Raw genomic sequence first — 19,874 nt, 5'->3', positions numbered from 1 at the left:
TATTTTGTACTGGAGTTTTAATTAGCAATATATTTAATAATTTATGTTTATCAATAATTCCTGAGAAATTCATTATTGAGTGTCTCTGACACGTGGAAGAGAAAGGGTGTGGCAGGACAATATCACCGGGTATAGAAAAGGTTGCTGATAGACGCAGTAGCAGCCGTCCAATCTGACCAGATGATTGATTGACGGGGAGACGGATCAAGTCAAGGTGAATAGTCTGTGGTGATCATCAAGTTAGTTAAATTTGGTGTGAGTTAATCCTTACAGTATTGCTTTGATTGGATTCAAAAGGTATTTCTGGATCAAAAGAAAGATGTTAAAAGACTTAGAGAATATATTTCATTCACTGTGTGTCATAGATGTTCTAAATCTTCATGCTCTCTTCACTCGTTTTCCTTTCCTTAATAGTGTTCTCCCACTTCTTATGGCACCTTGTGAGCCCTTCCCCAAACTGCTCCAACCTGCGGGCTCCTCTTTGTCTGCCTGTAACACAAAACAACAGCAAAAACAGACACAATTACAGCCTCATATCCTGGGCAGTGATGTGGAGGGCCTGATGAAATATCCTGTAGCCATTAATCTTTCCCCAGGGGGGGCGCTGGAGACTGGGAGCACTGATTAAATGCTCCTAATAGAGGCCATTCGTCTCCCCCTCGCATCTTGAATGTTTCAACATCACCCAACACTACTACTCCCCGCCTCTCTCTGTGCAAATATTGGTATTTTCATAAAGAAAGTCGATAATTCATTTTGTGATATCTTTTTAAGCGTGGCATGATCTCTTTTGTGAGCATCTACGATTTGATCGACGACTTTGTTTTTCACCATGGTGAATGTCTCATTTACAACTGTGCCACAATAATCACCATAAACAGTCATGCATGAGGTCATATGGGACGAGATCAAAATTTATAGTTTAGGCTAATAGCTATGCTTAATATCCTGATTTTCTTATCTTTAGCCACTCTGGCATTAAATAGATGACCGTTTGATCAGCCAGTAAGGGTTTGTCTTAAACTAATTTTCACACATTAGTCTTTAATATCTCTCTATCTACTAATTAAGCAGCCTCATTTCTGGCCCGGATGAACAATTGGATAACAGCACTTCTTTCAAAACAACCCTCCGGAAACTCTCACTGAGACTGCAAGTTAATGGATGTAATGCCTTCACGACAAACATGCACTGTACAACCAGAATAGATTGGCCGTGATGGACACACACTGTTTTATACAGTATAGGCCACTCAGGCCCAAGGTATAATCATCATAAATTAACATGGCCTAATTACGTTTCACCTGCCAAGCTCCATATGGTCCCCAATTCTGAACAAAATAATTAGGTGACTGCATCCCAATCAAACAATTATCCAATAAAACCTCAGTAAAACAATTACCCGGTCATATCCACGCGATGATGCTAAGCAGTGTAATGTTCAGGTCGATGCACAACAGTAAAATTATGCAATGTAAAAATACATCAATGTCAGATATTTTGTATTTTTGACAGATAAATAATAGCTACATTATGTGGTATTTCATGAACATTTTGACTCTGTACTTCAAGACACAATTGATTCACATCCCCCTGAACGCTGCCTTCATATTTAGAAAATGACATCATTGTAGTCGGAGATCTTAAAAGCAACGGTGTTTATGCTGGAGGACAAGAGAGAGAGGGATGAAGGGTAGTAAAGAGGGCACCTGCTGGGTTGTGATGAAGCAAAATCCCCAGGGACCAGAAATGAGATCATCCAAATCAGAGATGCTGTCAAGCTTCTTAACTGGAACAATAGTGTCCCCTACTGGCTACAGACTGGCTCATGATGAATACACCACAGCTTCAGCGTACAGTATGTGTCATTAGAAGAAAGTACCTGTTTGTCATCTCTGCTGTCTCCTTTTTGCTTTGCACTGAAGTCCATGAAGTTGACCAGACTGTGGGAATACGGTTGGCCCAGTACAAGAGAAGCCCTCTTAGTATCTGTGAAGGAACAGAAACCGTAAGTAAGAAACTTTGTCTGAATTTTTTTTCTATTGAAATCTCACCAGTTGTATCGGTGACAACGGGGTCTATCTATTCAATTCAATTCTATGTTTATATACTATTATATACTGTAATTTTAATTCCTGTTTGACCAATTTGTTGCTGCATTAAAATGTTTACACTTGAATTGTAATTCATGTTAAATATGAAGGTTTTTTGCGAAGTTGTTTATGTATTTGTTAATCATAAATAACAGTTAAGTAAATTTATATCTATGTATTTATTTGTTACATTTTGTTTTACAAATTTAGGAAAGCAATTTTTAAGTCAAGCCTGATGTTGCCTTATATACTATAAAAGAGTGATCCCAGTCACTTCCACACAGTGAGGCATACAGCTAATTAATTAAACACCGTTATCAGATCAGTACTCGGTATCGGATCGGTATTCGGTATCGACCGATACCCAAAGCTCAGGTATCGCTATCGGTATCGAGACTGAAAAAGTCAGATCGGTGCATCCCTAGTTGTAACGATCCATTGCTGGAAACATCACACACAATAGATATCTGGGAAACAGCCAGACACTATCCTTTTAATTTTATGCAACATTGCTCCACTGTTATGTCTTTAACCCTTGTCCTAGTGACAAGGTTGGGGCATCAGCGTGGGGCAATAGGCCGTAGATCCCTGAGGCCCAGTGGTGATCAGCACAACCCAGCAGATGGAGGGAAGTCTGCTTGCAGTGGTAGACAGTACACCCCTCCCATAGACAGTGTGGGGGGTTGTTTTCTGGATGACTGACTGCTGCAGCGAGGTCTCTGACACTTCACTTCCTCTCTTAGCAGCCGAGACCCCCTGCCTTTGGTACATGTACCTGTGTCCTGCACCCTGCAGTGAACAGCAACACCTCTGACATACAATTATTTGTTGCCAGAACACAAACACAGATTATTCATCCTTACACTCCTGCTAGCAATGACATAAATTGGGATTTCAATTAGCATACTGCTAATGACCATTTGCAATGTTTTGGGAGTTTTAAATGTCAATAAGGCAACTGGTAGCACATATTTCATCATCTCTATACGGACCGGTGTGGCTGCACAGGTTTGTATATGGCTTTATATCGGTGTTTCTGCAACTACGGTCACTTTTGACTCACCATCGGAGTATGTAATACATATAAACAGGTAAACAAAATCACATTGTGGTTAAGCTTTGAATCTGTAACATGTTCATTTTTATGGTTTACATCACTTATTCTTACTATATATTTTTTAAGACATTTTAATTAATTTTCATCGAGCTTTGGTTATCATTGTAAATATTGATATACAAATTTTTTTTTTTAAATGGAAGATTTCATGATTTTCTCTCACCCTGAAAAATTTAGATGGTAACCATAGATGTCAGTCTACATGCTCAAAAAATATAAAATATGTTGTGTTTCAGGACAGATATTGCAGAGAAGGACTTTGAATTGGATATGCTCTGGAACAGGGAGCCAGTATAGTCATAGTATGTCGAAAAAGTCACAGTATAGTATATTAAAAAAATTCATAGTGTGTATATATAGTATGTCGAAAAAGAAGTGGTAGTAAGTTGAAAAAGTCACAGTATCATATGTCGAAAAAAAGTCCTAGCATGTTTAAAAAAGTTATAGTATACTATGTCGAGAAAAGTCCAAAAAGTCTTAGTATAGTAGGTTGAAAAATCATCGTATATTATGTTGAAAAAAGGAAGTCATAGTATGTATAGTATAGTAGTAATAAAGCAAAAGTCATAGTAATTATACATTTTATTTATAGGGCACTTGTCATGGAACTCAAGTACACTTTACATGAGTAAAAATTTTCATAAAGAAAAACAACATATGTAAAAGTCACAACATTAATTACACAGCTATGCCCCAAGTCCAGCGCTTGGTCCTGAGTGGTGGAGACGGGAGGTTGGCATCAGAGGAGCAGAGGCTGCGGGAAGGAGTGTGCTGGTGAAGCATGTCAGTCAGGTAGGAGGGGCTCTGGTTATGGAGGGCTTTGTGAGTGAAGAGAAGGACTTTGAATTGGATCCGTTGTGTAACAGGGAGCCAGTATAGTCATAGTATAGTATGTTGAAAAATACATACTATGACTTTATCGACAAACTGTAACATATATTTTTTTGATATACTATACTATGACTTCTTTTTTGACATAGTACATTATGACTTTTTTTTTCAAAATGCTATACTATGACATTTTGACAAACTACTATATCTTTTTTTTCGACATACTAAACAATGAATTTTTTCTACATACGACTGACTTTTTTTACATACTATACTCTGACTTTTTCATACATCGAAAAAAGTCATAGTATGTCGAAAAAAGGCATGAAAAATTCATAAATATAGTATGTCAATAAAAGTCTAAAAGAATTCATAGTAAGGTATGTCGAAAAAAGGCATAAAAGTCATAGTATAGTATGTCGAAAAAAGTCGGTCATAAAGTCATAGTGTAGTATGTCGAAAAAAGTCGGTCATAAAGTCATAGTATAGTATGTCGAAAAAAGTCGGTCATAAAGTCATAGTGTAGTATGTCGAAAGCAAAAGTCATAGTAAGAATAATGCATTTTCTTCATAGGGTGATTGTCATGAAACTCAAAAACTTTACATATCCTAAAGAAAAACAACATAACATATAAAACACGTAACATTAATTACAAGTTAAAAGCTGTCCTAAAAAGGTGAGTTGAATGTCAACAGGTTGGTGCAGGATGTGTTTGGGGAGTGATATCCAGAGGGAGAGGGCAGCCATGGAGAATGCTCCATTGCCCCAAGTCCAATGCTTGGTCCTGAGTGGTGGTATGTTGACATTTTTTTTTGAAAAAGTCATAGTATAGTATGTCAAAAAAATAACAAAGGGACATGATATAGTAAGTTGAAAAAAAAGTGTATAGTATGTAAAAAAAAAAGAAGGTTATAGCACAGTATGTTGAAAAAATAAGAAAAGTCAGTATATTTTGTCGACAAAATAAAAAGTCATAGTAAAGTATGTGGAAAAAAATTATAGCACAGTATGTGGAAAAAATAAAAGTCATAGTATAGTATGTGGAAAAAAATGAAAAGCTATAGTATGTCGATTTTTTTTTTTAAAAGTCATAGTATAGTATGTCGAAAAAATTCAAACGTCAAAGTATAGTGTGTCGAAAAAATTTAAAAAGTCATAGTATTGTATGTTGAATTAAAAAAAAAGTCATAGTATAGTACATTACAAAAAATGTATGTCAAAAAAATAAAGTCATAGAATAGTGTCTTAGAAATAAAAAAAGGTCAGTATGGTATGTCGAAAAAATAAAAAAAAAGTCATAGTATGGTATGTCGAAAAAAAAGTCATAGAATAGTGTCTTAAAAATAAAAAAAGGTCAGTATGGTATGTCGAAAAAATACAAAACGCAATAGTATGATATGTCAAAAGATCGTAGTGTAGTATGTTGAAAAAAAAAAAAAAAAGTCATAGTATAGTATGTTGAAGAAATAAAAAGATCATAGTATGTCAAAAAAAAGTGAGGTTGGTATGTCGAAAAAATTAAAAAAAGTAATAGTATAGTATGTTGAAGTTTTTTCTAAAAAGTCATAGTGTAGTATGTTGGAAAAAAGAAAAAAGAAATTATAGTATAGTGTGTCTTAAAAATAAAAAAGTCATAGTGTAGTATGTTGAAAAAATAAAAAAAGTCATAGTATGTCTAATTTAATTTTTTTAAAAAGTCATAGTATAATATGTCGAAAAAAAAGTCAGAGTAGTATGTCGAAAAAATAAAAAAATCATGGTATAATATGTTGACAAAATAAAAAATTAATCATAGTTTAGTATGTCGAAAACATTAAAAAGTCAGTATATCATGTCGACAAAATAATATATCGAATCGGCACCAAAGTATCGTGATAGTACTCGAATCGGGAGATAGGTGTATTGTCCCAGCCCTAATGGTTTTTAACCACTTTAGTGTGAGGGCTGGTCTGGTTTCTTTATACCAAGTTAACAAACAACAGAAACGGCTTTTGACGGCGCGGAGATATAAAACATCAAAAAATATTCACCTGATGCGATAGCTGCTCCTGGCTCTGAAGCAGGTAGAAGGCCAGTGGAAGCTCTATGGGTTTCCAGGTCCTGTGTCCACCAGCTGCCCATCTTGCAATGATCGAGCCAGGCTGAGGTGCTCTGGACATTGTGTTCATCCGTCTTTAATTGGGATATGGGGGAGCTCTCATTGGTGGTGTCAGAGGGAGCAGAGGTGGTTATGATGTTGCAGGGTAGGCTGGGGGTCAGAGAGCTACCAGAGATCGGAAGCTGTGTGCGGAAAATAGAGCTCCACACGGGGGTGAGAGGGGAGATGTCCTGCCGACCGGTCTCTACTGAGACACCTGAGCCACTGGATACAGGATGCTCTGACAGAAGGCTCTGGTGAAGGTCAGTCAGCACGGTGGTTTCAGACAGGGCACAGGAGAGGTCTTGACTGAAGCATTCCACTGCTTCCTCTTGCTGTTGATGCTCATGTGTTTTCTGGGCACATACAGTGAAAAACATCACACATGAAGAGCCTTTTGCATTTTGAAAACAGGTACTGTGATAATCAACCTACATGTACAGTAAATTTAAAGAGAGATATTGCTTACCTGACATTCTTCTTCCAGGAAACAGTCAGGTGTGGCTGCTTCACTAAAACTGAAAATCTGTGAAGGGATGCAATCTGGTTGGTCCTCTCGGTCGAGTGTTAAATCAAAGCTCCACAGATCTGTGACATCTGGGGGACCATGAACAACTTCTTCTCCTTTACAGCAGGCCATGTTCTCTGCAGATAAGAATTCATGCAGTGATGTGAAAATTCAGTAAACCACAATTCACTGTGATATATTTTGTCCCTCCAGCTGGATGCACCTACACACCATAGTCAGGTGAGAGGAAGCTGTGACACTCCACCTGGGGCTCACAGAGGGAGGGCACTGATTGGCTGACCTCATCACTGTAGAACTGAAGGGGAAGATATAACCTGCAAATGGACCATAAGAAACAAATATAACTCAGTTTTAATTTACTCACCAGTGTTAAGTGCACCATACATCAGACCGGCAATACGTCATCCAGAGTAGGCTCTCCTGACCACACCCCCTTGGTCATATCTAGAAGGTAACCCACAGGCTCTCGCAAGATGGTTAAGGTTTGGCATTGATCTTGAATAGTTCAGGTTAGGGTTGGTTGTCGGGCAGCAAGTTTTTGCCAGATTTCGCACGACCTGTCCCCTTTTAGGGGAAAACGATTACGTGTTCCTCATAGACAGCAACAGAGTAAACGGAAGAAGTTGAAACATGTCTCCAAACTTGTACTTTAAACAAACCGGTAATAGTAATAACGCTATGCCGAAGAGTTGCTGTGTAGTTGGTTGCACCAACAATAAATCTAAAAACGCTGATCTCTGATTTGTTCCCCTGCCACGTCCTAAAAAAAAGATATAATTGAGTGGCTTTATGGCTGCAAGCTATAGACCAGACCATTATTATTTAAAGACAACACTTAGTCTAACGTGATTCAATCAAATACTGTATGTATAGATGTCTGGATAAGCAATATCCAGCCGCTGTGTTGGACAGGGGAAGACTGAAGGGACATGGCGTCTATCAACCTTAATTTATTAAGGCATCGCGAAACGCTCAGGTTCAGGCAAGGTCGCAAAATAATTATTAAACATGTGTATAAATCAAACGTTTGGTTAACAAGAGATTAATGCATACGAACTTGTCAAAATTACAATCCAAACGCATGTCAAATTGCAATGACATCTATAGGATCTTTGGTTTTCTATCCCCCAAAAGGGGGCGGGCCTTGACTTTTTGCTAAGTACCCGTATGTGCCGGTCTGATGTATAAGTATAGTGTGAGATAAGATGATCTCACCTCTTGTTTACAGGAATGGTTTCATCCATGGAAGGTCCTGAAACTGCATCAACACTGAGAAAGTCCTCGCTTGAGAAAACAGTCTCAACATCCTCTTCTCCCTCTAACAAAGAGATGAAGTTTCTCTTTATCTTTTGACTGCCTCTTAATGTGAATGGTGTGCAAATAAAATCCAACACAAAACCTACCCTCTGCAGAGTTGCTCAAGAAAACAAGGTCTGTGGCACCATCTAGTGTCATTGTCAGCTCAGGGCAATCTGACAAGGCTTCAACTGATGAAGGGGTTCTGCTCTCTTCTTCCTCCTCCCTGCTTTGGTTCTCTCCATCAGTGAGGAAAGAGGAGATCCTCTGCAGAGTCAAGGTACTTTCATACACATGAGGACGGTCCTGTCTCAACAGAGGCAAGGAGGAGGCTGAGGTGAAGGAGGAGACCGACTCAGAGCTCAGATCCTCAGAAGAAGAAATGTGCTCTGGTGACTCAGGTTGCTGCTGGGACAAGAACAGATGTATTGAAATCAACTATCTATACTTTTTGTGGTCATTTTTCAAAGGAACACTGGTGAGGCATACATTATGGACAGGCTGTTCCTCTTCTGGTTCATCTGTATGTGCTGTTTGCTCTGTTTCTTCTATCATGTTCATTGGGGAGGGGCTGGGCGTGAGATGACGGAGAGCCTGGGTTGACAGAAACATCTCTCTGCTGTTCGATTTTCTCTCTGTGTGCTCCGGCCACACCACCTCCCTGGAATAAAGAACATAGAGAAGTGATCTGCTGAGTTCTCTGGGGTACTGAACATAACTCAACCTCTGTTGTCCACATGGGCAATTTGGGGTTAAGTATCTTGCTCAAATACCATCTACAACATCAGTACCTTATCGTGGGCTGTGGCTTTCTCACTTCTATCACAGCCTCTCTGACTAGTTGGACCAGTTCCTCTTGGGACACTGTATCGACTCTCTGAGCCTGATACTGCTTGGCAGACAGCGGGCAGGGTGGCCTTCCTGCTGAAAGGTTGTATGAAAAATAATCTCATGGTTAAATGTAATGTACTTTATTCTGTCCTGATACCATTAAATATTCAATTCATTTAATCTGTTTTACCTTTCTTTATCAGTGGCAACTGTGACCTTGTAGTCCCATTTACAATGTCCCTTTCAACCTGATAAAGAATTTTAGGGGGAAAAGAAAAGTCAATTCAAGACTCAATATCTTTAGTGCATTATGTTTTGCTGTATTCACGTACATTGTATCCTGCAGGGATGCATTTCGAAGCCTCTGCACACAGACCAAATCCATTACAAGCCTGGAGGAAGTACATGACCACATTGTCGTTTTTAGTGTGGCCTCTCTTCAGCAGAGCACCGGCTTCAGGGACGCAACTGGAGACCAGAGATATTGTCAACGACACACAATAAGACAATAAGTGATGATTAAACATATGACTCTGACGCCATTAGTGTACCAGAGTGTACCTGTTTTGAAGTAGCACATCTGCACAGAGCTTAGCATCCTCAGTGCTCTCTATTGCGGGTCTGGTCCAGTGGAGGTACCGTAACGCCAACTGAGGCTGCTTCCTTGTTAGCAGACAGTGGATGATGCAACGATGCTGCCAGGAGAGACGGGGAGCAGCAGCCCTTGGGCTCAGCAATAACTCCATGGAGGCCTGGGTAGGATGGAACAGCACATAAAGCAGCATTACAAGGTGTTTTTTGACTGACATTTTAAATGTTGTCTCTTAACATGCATGAGAAAAAAACAACCTCAGTTACATCTCTCCTACTTCAAGAAATAAACCGGCAAATTGTGACAATGAATTCATTCATCATGTGCAATATCAATGTATATCATCCATCCTGTACATGTATATCAACATTTCATATTTCATGTGCAATAATATCTGTCTACTACATTTTTTACTACTATAATTGTATATATTTTATTTATTTTTTGCTTTTTACTTATCATTATCTTTGTTTACTTATTATATCTTGTTCATTTATTTTTACTGATGCCTCTTGTTGTTTGCACTGTCCCCTTTGCTGCTGTAACACTGCAAATTTCCCTGCTGTGGGACTAAAGGATTATCTTATCTTAAATGTCTTATCATACATGAAAGCATTTCCTCTTCCAAAAGTGAGACATCAATTCCTCACTAATGAGTGGCACAGTTGAGCGTTATGACATTAATCATGCACGCTTCTTAGTGTCACCAGCAGACCATTATGGCTGCTGAAACAAGGACACTGATGCAATCAACAGGATGGTTAACAGGCCCTTGGAATGCACTCGAATCACTGTCAGCTTGCACATGCTCATTTTAATGACTTCATCAATATCAGAATCAGTCACTCACCTAATGTATAAAATCAATTTTGCTTCTTGGTTATGTACCTTGAGGTGGCCATGATCAAGCATCCAGAAGGCCCTGATTTGTTGGGAAAAGCTGGAAGGAATAGTGAAAGCGTGGCAGAATGATTGGAGGAGGTCATCTTTGCACTGCAGGAAGTTCGCCATATCCAGGACAAAGTACATGAACTGTGATAGATATAGGTTAAGAAGTACATAACCTGAATCAAATATAATATAGATAGCTTTTATCTAGAATAAAGCAAGACAGAGAACAATAGAAGAAAACGCAATGTACAGTATGCTCCACAGAATTTGTTGATGCTGTATTTGGATGGATACAAGCGCTTGGACTGACGTGTTGTCGATATGAGGCACCAGCACGAGCTTGAGCAGGGCCTGCAGATTAGGAGGAGGATAGCACTGGTCTGTGCAGTCTTCAGAAGTCCAAATGCACCCATGTTGTATGTCCAGCTGAGTCACCATACCCTGTATCAAAGACCGAAATCTTTCCATTTCTCCCTCCTCACATCTAGTCAAACGTAAGACAATAGAAAAGCAGAGAATACATAAAGAGAGAAACTGCAGCAAGAGAAAAATAAGCACAATGGCTCGGATTTCCTTCGTCGAGTCAAATCATCCGAGTTACCCAGGTGTCTCGAGACGAGCTTTCCGATGGCTGTTATCCATTTCCTTCCACATCTGAGAGATGCGTTTCACCTCGTGAGCATCTGACAGCAACAGCAGAGAACAGAAAAAAACCTTTAGAGGCGTCATAACAGTTCATCTGGTCAATATAATGTAATGTGTGTGATCGTATCTGTACCAGGGTACTTGGGCAGAAGTCCCATGATGCCCCACCACTGAACCAGCCGTCCCAGCCAGATGTGTTGCTTTAGGGCCCTGTGCTCTCGGTTCCAGCAGCCACGTCTGACATCTGATGAGCCCACTGTATCCCTGCAGACCACACACGGGACCCCCACACCTAAATAAAAACATACAAATTCTAGTAAATTCTAAAAGACATGGCAGCTGATTAGGACTACATTTGCTGCACTCGATTGCCATTAAATAGGCGTTATCAGTCGCTACAAGCACCGTAGATGTGGGTCACTAGAGGCCTGCTGCACCTACTATGTTGTAAAAGTGAAAGCGAAACTTACAAGCTACATGTTCTAACATGTAAAACTGAATGAAACGTAACGTTTTGAACATAAATAGAAACTACAACTTCTTAAGGTTTAGGCAACAAAACCACTTAATTAAGTTTAAGGGAAAAAACATGTTTTGGCTTAAAATAACTAAGTTTCAAAAGTGAAAGTGAAATTTATTGCTTGTGAACACAAGGACAACTAGATGTTGGTTTCACACAGGATGCGTTGTGTCCCATCCATCACCCCCTCAGGGACAAATATCAACCAAACCATCATGCTGTTCCAGCTGTATGCTGTATGTGTTCTGAAGTGTGTACCATGCCAGAGGTGGGCTGAACAGAGCTGCCGCCTTGCCCACTGGGCCAGGGTGAGCAAGTTCCTCAGTCTCTGGAGCAGCAAGTGAACTCTGGTGAAAGAGCTGCGGTCCAGAAACATCCACAGGCCCTGGCAGCGGCTGAAACCTGTGGGAAGACACAAGAGATAAAAACGATATAAGAGAAACAAGATCCTCAATGTTTACTTCAAACATTTAAACATGATTGATGAAGGAAAATGTTCTTACATAGTGTTAATAACTCCTTTTTTGCAAACTCTGATGTCCTCTGTACCCAGCAGCTGAAAGTTGGTAGGATTTTCTTCACGTCAGCTTTACCTGCAGCTGGGTATTATTGGAGATGAAATGTTAATGACAACAACGAACTCATGGAAGAGACAGAATTCTAGCTTTAAGGTAGTCAAATGCTCCTGATGTACCTTCAGCTGTAAACTCCCGCAGCCAGCGGATGATGGCTCTTATGTTGTTGCTGGCTAACGCCTCGGACCACTGGCCCTCTGTATCCAGCATGATGCCCTCAGATCAGGAGTCACTGGTGGTTCATGGGAGCATTACTGAAATAAAGGCAGAATCTATGGTTCATTACACCAAGAGAAACAAACGTTTATTTATGAAAACATCTTACGTACTAGAGGCATTTTATCCATCGCTAATGTAATGTACTTAGGGTATCTCAATGAGCCTGCAAACCTCTCTTAGACATGTTTCCATAATTATATCAATGGATTGTGCAAGAACAGATTAAGAACAGTCATTATTTTGAGGATTTGAAAATTGTGAAGATTTGTTGGATTCTCAATACTTACTTGGAGACGTGGTTTAGTTTTCCGGTAGCTCCGTTAGGCTTCACTCTTGGTCTGTGCAGCGATGAGTCCTGTGTGTTCTGTCTGCCTTCTGGATTAGCTGACTGGCCCGGTGGCTACGGTAACGTTCTCCTCTTACACAAGCTACTTTGGTACATGTTAATCCACTAATCTCACTCTCACTTAACATTTCATTGGCTGATTTGCAGTCTGGCTGTGAGTGTATAAATATAAGATGTATAAATGTGTGTGTGTGGTGAAATTAAAGTTGGAAACAGAATAGCTAAGACCAGCCAGGGTGAGATGATAGCAGGAGGTGAAAATGAACTTCTTAAATGACAGAGGGAGGAAAAGTACCCTGCTCTCTACAGCTTGAATCGTTCAGGCATTTCACACTTTTGGCCACACCCGTTAGGGACGTCACAACAAGTAAATCACCTGCTATGACATCACTCATTGGCCCTGTTCAGACCTGGTATTAACGTGCGTCCTCAGTGATCCGATCACAAGTGGATAGCTTTAAGTACAGGTGTGAACACACTCAAGGTGCATTGAGGACGCATTGAGATCGGATCTTTCAGACCACATTCAGATGTGGCCTGGGCCACATATGACCCCATTCTTTTAGCAGTGTGTACGCGAATGCGTCCTGGCCACATTAAGGACATCCTACTCCTCTGATGGACCCCCATTGTCTGGTGGGAGGGGCTTAGGACAGAGGGGGGTAGAGTAGAGCTGCAGGATGAGGGCTGTATCTCCAAATTCTGCCTTTTTTTTACCATTTCCAGAAAACTGCCTACCCTGGTGTACCACGTGAATTACAATATGCTGAAAAGTTATTATGGAATTTTTGCCTAATAAAACTGCCTCTCCCAGCTTTAATCGAGAAAATTATGATGCAGATTCATCAATAATGAAAATAAATGTAGTAGTTTTCCTTCCATAATTGTGTCAGCGTGTGTATCCGCCCTTAGTTTACCCTTTATGGTATTTATTTACTTCTCTAGATCATGTGTGTGTATTACTTGGAAAAATAATTAATTTTTTTGTGTGTACATAAATAGGTTTTTATTTGTCATTACAAGCTGGCTTAATTAAAATGTGTACTCATTATGATGTACATACTGCAGATTAACTATAAAATGTCACTTTTCAGAATGTCCAGTTGGATGTCTACTCTTTTTTTACTACTACTATGACAACACACACAAACACTCCCACACAATGGCCATCATATATTACTTTCACAGCGCTGGGACAGTCAGATTTGCGTAGGTGGCAGAAGGTAGGTCCAAATCCTTCTCGGGCCCAGAGGGCTGATTAATGATTAAAGGGGATTAGGAGGAGGGTCAGGACTTGGCTACTAGTCTCTCTGATGCTGCCGGGGGCTGCCTTCGATCTATCTGTGTCACTACGACTACTCGCCCCTCTCTGGACTAAATCGGAGGATGTCAACAGGAAAACAAACTGAACACGAGAGGACAAGGATGCCAGACGTTCAAGGTGAATGCTGACCTGGATAAGGTAGGTACAGTGGATTTCTTAGATTCTGTTTCATTATGTCAGCTATTTCTTACATTTTATTTGTATGAGCTTCGTCCAGAAAGACATGCCAGAACAACTGGATTTAAAAGGAAAATATGTTTTTTGAACAAAATTGCATCTTGTTGAAATTTCCTCAATTTGTCTCATGTAGATTGTTCCCTGTTTGCGTACAACTGATCATGTCATTGTATTTTGTTGTTCATAACAGTGTTCCATTCAAATAAATTGTGCCGACATGTGAGAATGTTTTTTTTTCATACTCTCACAGACCTGCCTGCATCTACATCTACAGTATAACCATAATGCAGCGTTCACAACATATCAATCATGACTACCAGGCTAAGCTGCTTATGAAAGGGCCTTCAGAGAACTATACAACCAATCCCCCTCCCCTTGGTCCCCAACACCCCCTGGAGGATAACCTGTTCCTCTCTCCTGCTCTAACTGTGTCCCACCCTTAATCCCACCCTGGATTTAAAATTAAATTTACAGAGGAGATCTATACGATGGCCGTCTTGAGATTGAAGTTCACCAAGACCAAGCGGGACAAGCTGGCCCAGGTGCTATGGATCCTGAACTGGATCTCAGTGGTGACAGGGATCATCCTCTTCAGCCTGGGGCTCTTCCTCAAGGTGGAGATCAACAAGCGAGGAGAGCTGATGGCTGGGAGGGACATCCAGTACGTGCCCAACATGCTGATTTCTGTGGGCCTCATCGCCTGTGCCATAAACTTCCTGGGTGGGAAGATCTGCTACGACTGCGTGGACACCACCAAGTTCTTGCGCTGGAAGCTGATCATGCTGCCCTACATAATATGCACCTTCTTCTTCACCTTCTGCGTGCTGGTAGGGGCTCTGATGTGTTACAGCATGCGTGGGGAGCTAGATGAGTCTCTGAACCTGGGGCTGACTGAGGCCATCAGGTTCTATAAGGACACAGACACACCAGGACGATGCTTCCTGAAGCGAACTGTGGACATGCTGCAGATAGAGTTCCAGTGCTGTGGGAACAATGGATATAAAGACTGGTTTCAAATCCAGTGGATCAGCAACCGTTACCTGGATATGTCCCAAAAAGACGTGGTGGAGTAAGTGCAAACTACAGAATGAGGACACTGATTTCTTAAAGATTATAATCACACTTACATTAATATAGAGTAAAAAAGAACTGTATAAACAACACACTCCCGCTAATATCTCAAAATACATGTTGGTATAACTTGTTTCGTCCTTAATAACTATAAAAACATTTTAAAAAATGAATATAGTGTAATATTATTTAAACCTTAAAAGGTACAGTGTGTAGGATTTGGCGGCATCTAGTGGTGTGGTTGCAGACTGCAACCAACTGAGTACCTCTCCGTTCCCTCCTCCCATTCCAAGACTGTGGGAACGCGAGCCACCGAGTGCAAAACAACGGCCTCACTCAGAGGTCATCCTTACCATAATAACACTACTTTAGGAGCAACGTTACGGCCCTTTCACGTGTGTCAGAGAACTACGGTGGCCTACAGGTAATGTAAAAAACGCGAAAAGGCTCTCTCTAGAGCCAGTGTTTGGTTTGTCCGTTCTGGGCTACTGTAGAAACATGGCTGAGCAACATGGCGTATTCTGTGAAGAGGACCCGCTCCCTATGTAGACATGAAGGGCTCATTCTAAGCAAGCAAAAATATGATTCTTAATTTCAGGTGATACACTAATGAAACCAATTTTATGAATATTATCTTCCATTTCTGCCTATAGATCCCCGAAATGTTACACACTGCTCCTTTAACATATTAACTGAATAATAATTTTCACAAAAGAAGTGGAAGTAGAAATTTCCAAGTTTTTGGCAAACATAAAATTATGAACATTACAGCCAGCCAGTCTCTGTTTTAAGATAAAATTGACTAAATAACAGGTTAAACTTGAAAAACTTTTATTCGGTTTTCTGTTATGATGCAGACTAATGTGAAGGAGGGAAAGACTTTTGGTAGAGATAAAAACCTAACCGCTAATATCCATAAAGATCCATGTGTATTATGTGTCTCTTATAACTGACATATTGGTCCTATTAGGTAGTTGACTGATGGGAAAAATTAAGCCCAAAAACACTGACAAGATTCTTGTCCTCAATGACTCACTGCAAACACTAAAGCTATCATTTGTGATTATTTGATCCTTTTTGTAATTATTCTTGCAAAAAAATGCTGAAATATACATTTGGGATGAGTAAAAAGTAAAAGATCCTTCCCTACTTTTCTAAAAAGTCAGACTAACCCCCTTTCAGCAAAAAGAAAAACTACATATACCCTCCCAAATAATAATTTTAGTACAGTCCCAAACAATGACACACTTAGGTCGAATCTTTCACACACTGATGCAATAAAAAGCATTAAGACAGATCCCGAGCTTCTCCTTCTTTTTCCTGCTTTCTAGCCGATTAAGAAGTAACGTGGAGGGGAAGTTCCTGATGGATGGAGTCCCCTTCAGCTGCTGCAACACCAACTCCCCTCGGCCCTGCATCCAGCAGCAGATCAACAACAACTCCGCTCACTTCAACTACGAGCACCAGACGGAGGAGCTGAACCTGTGGATGAAAGGATGTCGCCAGGCGCTGCTGGACTATTACACCCACATCATGCAGTCCATTGGCCTCACAGTACTCATCACCTGGCTGTTTGAGGTGAGGAGAGACAAGTTGATAACAACATGAACTATTAATGGTGATGTTAAAAGGCATCAACGTCTCTTTTCAGGTCTTGAGGGGTAGTCTACCGCTGCATATGTGAAAAAGTTGTAACAGTCTAACACAGGGGTCAGCAACCTGCGGCTCCGGAGCCACATGCGGCTCTTTAGCCCCTCCCCAGTGGCTCCCTGTGGATTTATAAAAATGGAAATGAATAACTGTTTATTGTTTACATTTTCATTTTTATTTATCATTGTTGTAGGTCTATGGTACGACAGTACGACGGAGTATTAGGGCCACATTGAGGGGAAAAAAATAAATAAATCTGAGATTTTGAGAATAAAGTCGTAATATAACGAGAAAAAAGTCAAAAATTCATGAGAAAAAAAGTTGTAATATCATGAGAATAAAGTCATAATATTATGAGAATAAAGTCGTAGTAATAGTAAAGTTATGACTTTATTCTCGTAATATTACGACTTTATTCTGGAAATTTCATATTTTTTTCACGTAAAGTTATGACTTTATTATTGTTATATTACGACTTTTTTTCTCATAAAGTAGTGACTTTATTTTGTAAATCTAATTTTTTTCCCTCAAGGTGACCTCAAATGTTTTGCGGCTCCAGACAGATTTTGTTTTTTTTTATGTTGACTAAAATGTCTCTTTTGATAGTAAAGGTTGCTGACCCCTGCTCTAACAGATTCTAACTGTGTAACAGGTTGTATAGAAGTCTTTGAGAAAATGACCCTACTTCTCACTTGATTTATAATCTCAGTAAATATTGTAAACATGAGTTTATGGTCTCAATCACATAGTTTCAAGTCTTCTTCAATGCAGCATGATGTTCATTTAGTAAATTATGGTCCCATTTAGAGTCAGATAGACCATAAAGCAGAGGATAAGTACAAAATATGTAGAACTAAAGTTAGAAATAAGTTAATTTACCGCTTGTTTGTGTTAAAGCTAGGTTTATGCCTCGCCACCTACTAGCGGCATACACACCTGCATCTCCTTTGGCCTAACTGTCCGCAGTCGAATTGCATTGTGGGTAATGTAGTCCGGCAGGGTTTGACAAAGAAGAAGAGTGCATGGAATAAAACAAAAACGACATCACTAGTTATGCTGCATATATTTTGATACTGTCCAACAATGTTATAGGAGTGCAAAGCTAAATCAATGCAGTACTCTTTTAAAGAGAAGGTGTTCTCAAAATAGCTGCATTTGTGTTTGTGCTACTACCACTGTTGCAGAACTTGTTAATTGTTCATTTCATTTCATTTCAAAATTTATTTCGAACATGTAGAATACAAAAAAAAATAAACAATTAAGAAAAAGAATGCTCATACCAACAAGTGGACAGTCAGGAACAAGTAGTATTTACATACAATGAAAAGCGTAAGAAAAATAAATTGTCAACACTTGATGCCTTGATTTATTTATTCGAAAAGGAGTGAGAAGAAGTATAAACTTATTTAATCCCACCCCTTCTCCATAAATCAATTATTAATAATCAACCAGCTTCCTTATTGAGCCACACATATACTCTAATTAAATTTTCCTAAATTTGTCCAACTATAATTATTAATATTTATAATTATTCTAACTATAATTATTGCCTTTAATCTGTGTCATACAAAAATATAAATTAATTACTGATATAAAAATCAGTAATTATCAAAATCTAAATTTATTTTCAATCCAGAATACCAATTCATTACTTATAATATAACTTAATCACAATATCATTACTTACATATTTATCTTAGTCATATTGTTTCTACTTTACAACTGTAATAAATTCTTGTTTATCTTAAAACAATTTGAAATGAGACATCATCCTGTCAGATAAGTTAAATAAATTCAACAGTAACAAGAAAAGAAATATTAAGAAATAATAATAAATAATAAGAAAATAAATATTGCACATGCCGACTGATTATACTTTATACTATTTATTATGTATTTAATTATTTATTATAATCATTGTCTTTTATATTGTTTTAGATTGACTACTTACTTTTACTGCCCTTTATGACAGTTTGCACATACGACACTGGTCACTAACCTCATAGCTGTCTTTATACAGTACCCTGTATTTATAGACTGTCTTTTTATGTATCGTGTATGTGATGGGGAGTTGCAAACTCAATTACGTTGTACCTCAAGGAAATCTAATCTAATCTAATCTAATTAGTAACAAGAAAAGGTTGGCTATATATATATATAAATGTATATATATATATATAAATATATATATATATAAATATATATATATATATATATCGTAGCTACTGCAAGTATTAGTGCTGCAAGTGTGAAGTGAATGTGCAGTAACAGTGTTAGCGTCACACACTTGCAGTACTAATCCTTGAGTAAATCTCTAGTCATAATTATCTCTGGGTCAACTTGAAGTGGACTCTCCTGCTGTCCTCTACACAGTTACATATCAGTTTTAGTACAAATTAGACACAAAATTACAGCATACCATATTGAGGAAAAACTAAACTAGTTCTTTGACCTCTTGTATAATTTGTGTCCACATTTTGTGTGATGGTGTCACTAATATGTATCTGTGTGTCTCGTGTTAGCTGTCAGTGTTGACAGGGGTTCGTTACCTCCAGACCTCCCTGGAAAACGTGCTGAGACAGGGCGACCTCAACTCTGAGTCTGACGGCTGGCTGCTAGAAAACAGCTTCATGGAAACTGCCCGCATCAACCTGAACATCATCAAGAGCCTGGGCAAGAACAACCAGATAGACACAGGCAACAATGGAGACCCCAACATCAACGTTCCCTCCACCTCTAAAGCACACTATGGGCCGGACAATGTGCCGCCGAAGGAAATACCTGAAGCCAGTTGACCTCTCTCAGGCCTCCGTGAACAGCATCCCTGAAGGCTAAGGGCCTTTACTTAAAAAGAGTGGTTCACGTAACATTTATTGTTTTGTTTTTTTATTCATACGAGTCAAGAATTACAACTAAGAAATACCTATACAAAGGTGTTTGTGGAAACTTAAGTATATTGTGGGAAATATCACACAGTACATTTCCTAGTATGACAGGGTAGATCTTTTCCAAAATGCAGAGAATGCCTT

At 39.2% G+C, this 19,874-nt stretch overlaps 3 protein-coding genes across 4 annotated transcripts; 1 reads left to right on the top strand and 2 right to left on the bottom strand.

Annotated features, from left to right (window-relative positions):
• On the bottom strand, window positions 1-7,047 carry LOC141783370 (uncharacterized). Its single transcript, XM_074660632.1, has 5 exons — window positions 6,919-7,047; window positions 6,649-6,824; window positions 6,073-6,535; window positions 1,883-1,989; window positions 1-489 (listed from the first exon to the last, which is right to left on the bottom strand). The coding sequence occupies exons 2-5, from the start codon at window positions 6,817-6,819 to the stop codon at window positions 379-381; spliced, it is 852 nt and encodes a 283-aa protein (XP_074516733.1). The 5' UTR covers window positions 6,820-6,824; window positions 6,919-7,047; the 3' UTR covers window positions 1-378.
• A 591-nt stretch (window positions 7,048-7,638) lies between these two features.
• On the bottom strand, window positions 7,639-12,955 carry LOC141783480 (protein ELYS-like). Of its 2 annotated transcripts, none has more exons than XM_074660811.1 (15): window positions 12,565-12,955; window positions 12,178-12,312; window positions 11,987-12,082; window positions 11,742-11,885; window positions 11,097-11,255; window positions 10,920-11,001; window positions 10,613-10,802; window positions 10,316-10,459; window positions 9,397-9,587; window positions 9,168-9,303; window positions 9,026-9,083; window positions 8,796-8,925; window positions 8,494-8,665; window positions 8,112-8,409; window positions 7,639-8,026 (listed from the first exon to the last, which is right to left on the bottom strand). In XM_074660811.1, the coding sequence occupies exons 2-15, from the start codon at window positions 12,266-12,268 to the stop codon at window positions 7,920-7,922; spliced, it is 1,998 nt and encodes a 665-aa protein (XP_074516912.1). In that variant the 5' UTR covers window positions 12,269-12,312; window positions 12,565-12,955; the 3' UTR covers window positions 7,639-7,919. The 2 variants fall into 2 exon arrangements, with proteins under 2 accessions (XP_074516912.1, XP_074516911.1); XM_074660810.1 differs by having other exon boundaries at window positions 7,640-8,026; window positions 8,796-8,928.
• Window positions 12,956-14,464: 1,509 nt separating this feature from the next.
• On the top strand, window positions 14,465-19,640 carry prph2la (peripherin 2-like a). The gene is made up of 3 exons (XM_074661736.1): window positions 14,465-15,193; window positions 16,527-16,773; window positions 19,368-19,640. Exons 1-3 carry the CDS (start codon window positions 14,613-14,615, stop codon window positions 19,638-19,640), a joined length of 1,101 nt encoding a protein of 366 aa, XP_074517837.1. The 5' UTR covers window positions 14,465-14,612.
• The last annotated feature ends 234 nt before the right edge of the window (window positions 19,641-19,874 follow it).

The sequence above is a fragment of the Sebastes fasciatus genome, chromosome 15 (assembly GCF_043250625.1).
Source record: "Sebastes fasciatus isolate fSebFas1 chromosome 15, fSebFas1.pri, whole genome shotgun sequence".
NCBI classification, from domain to species: domain Eukaryota; kingdom Metazoa; phylum Chordata; class Actinopteri; order Perciformes; family Sebastidae; genus Sebastes; species Sebastes fasciatus.
This window is presented reverse-complemented; position numbering and strand designations above follow the sequence as displayed.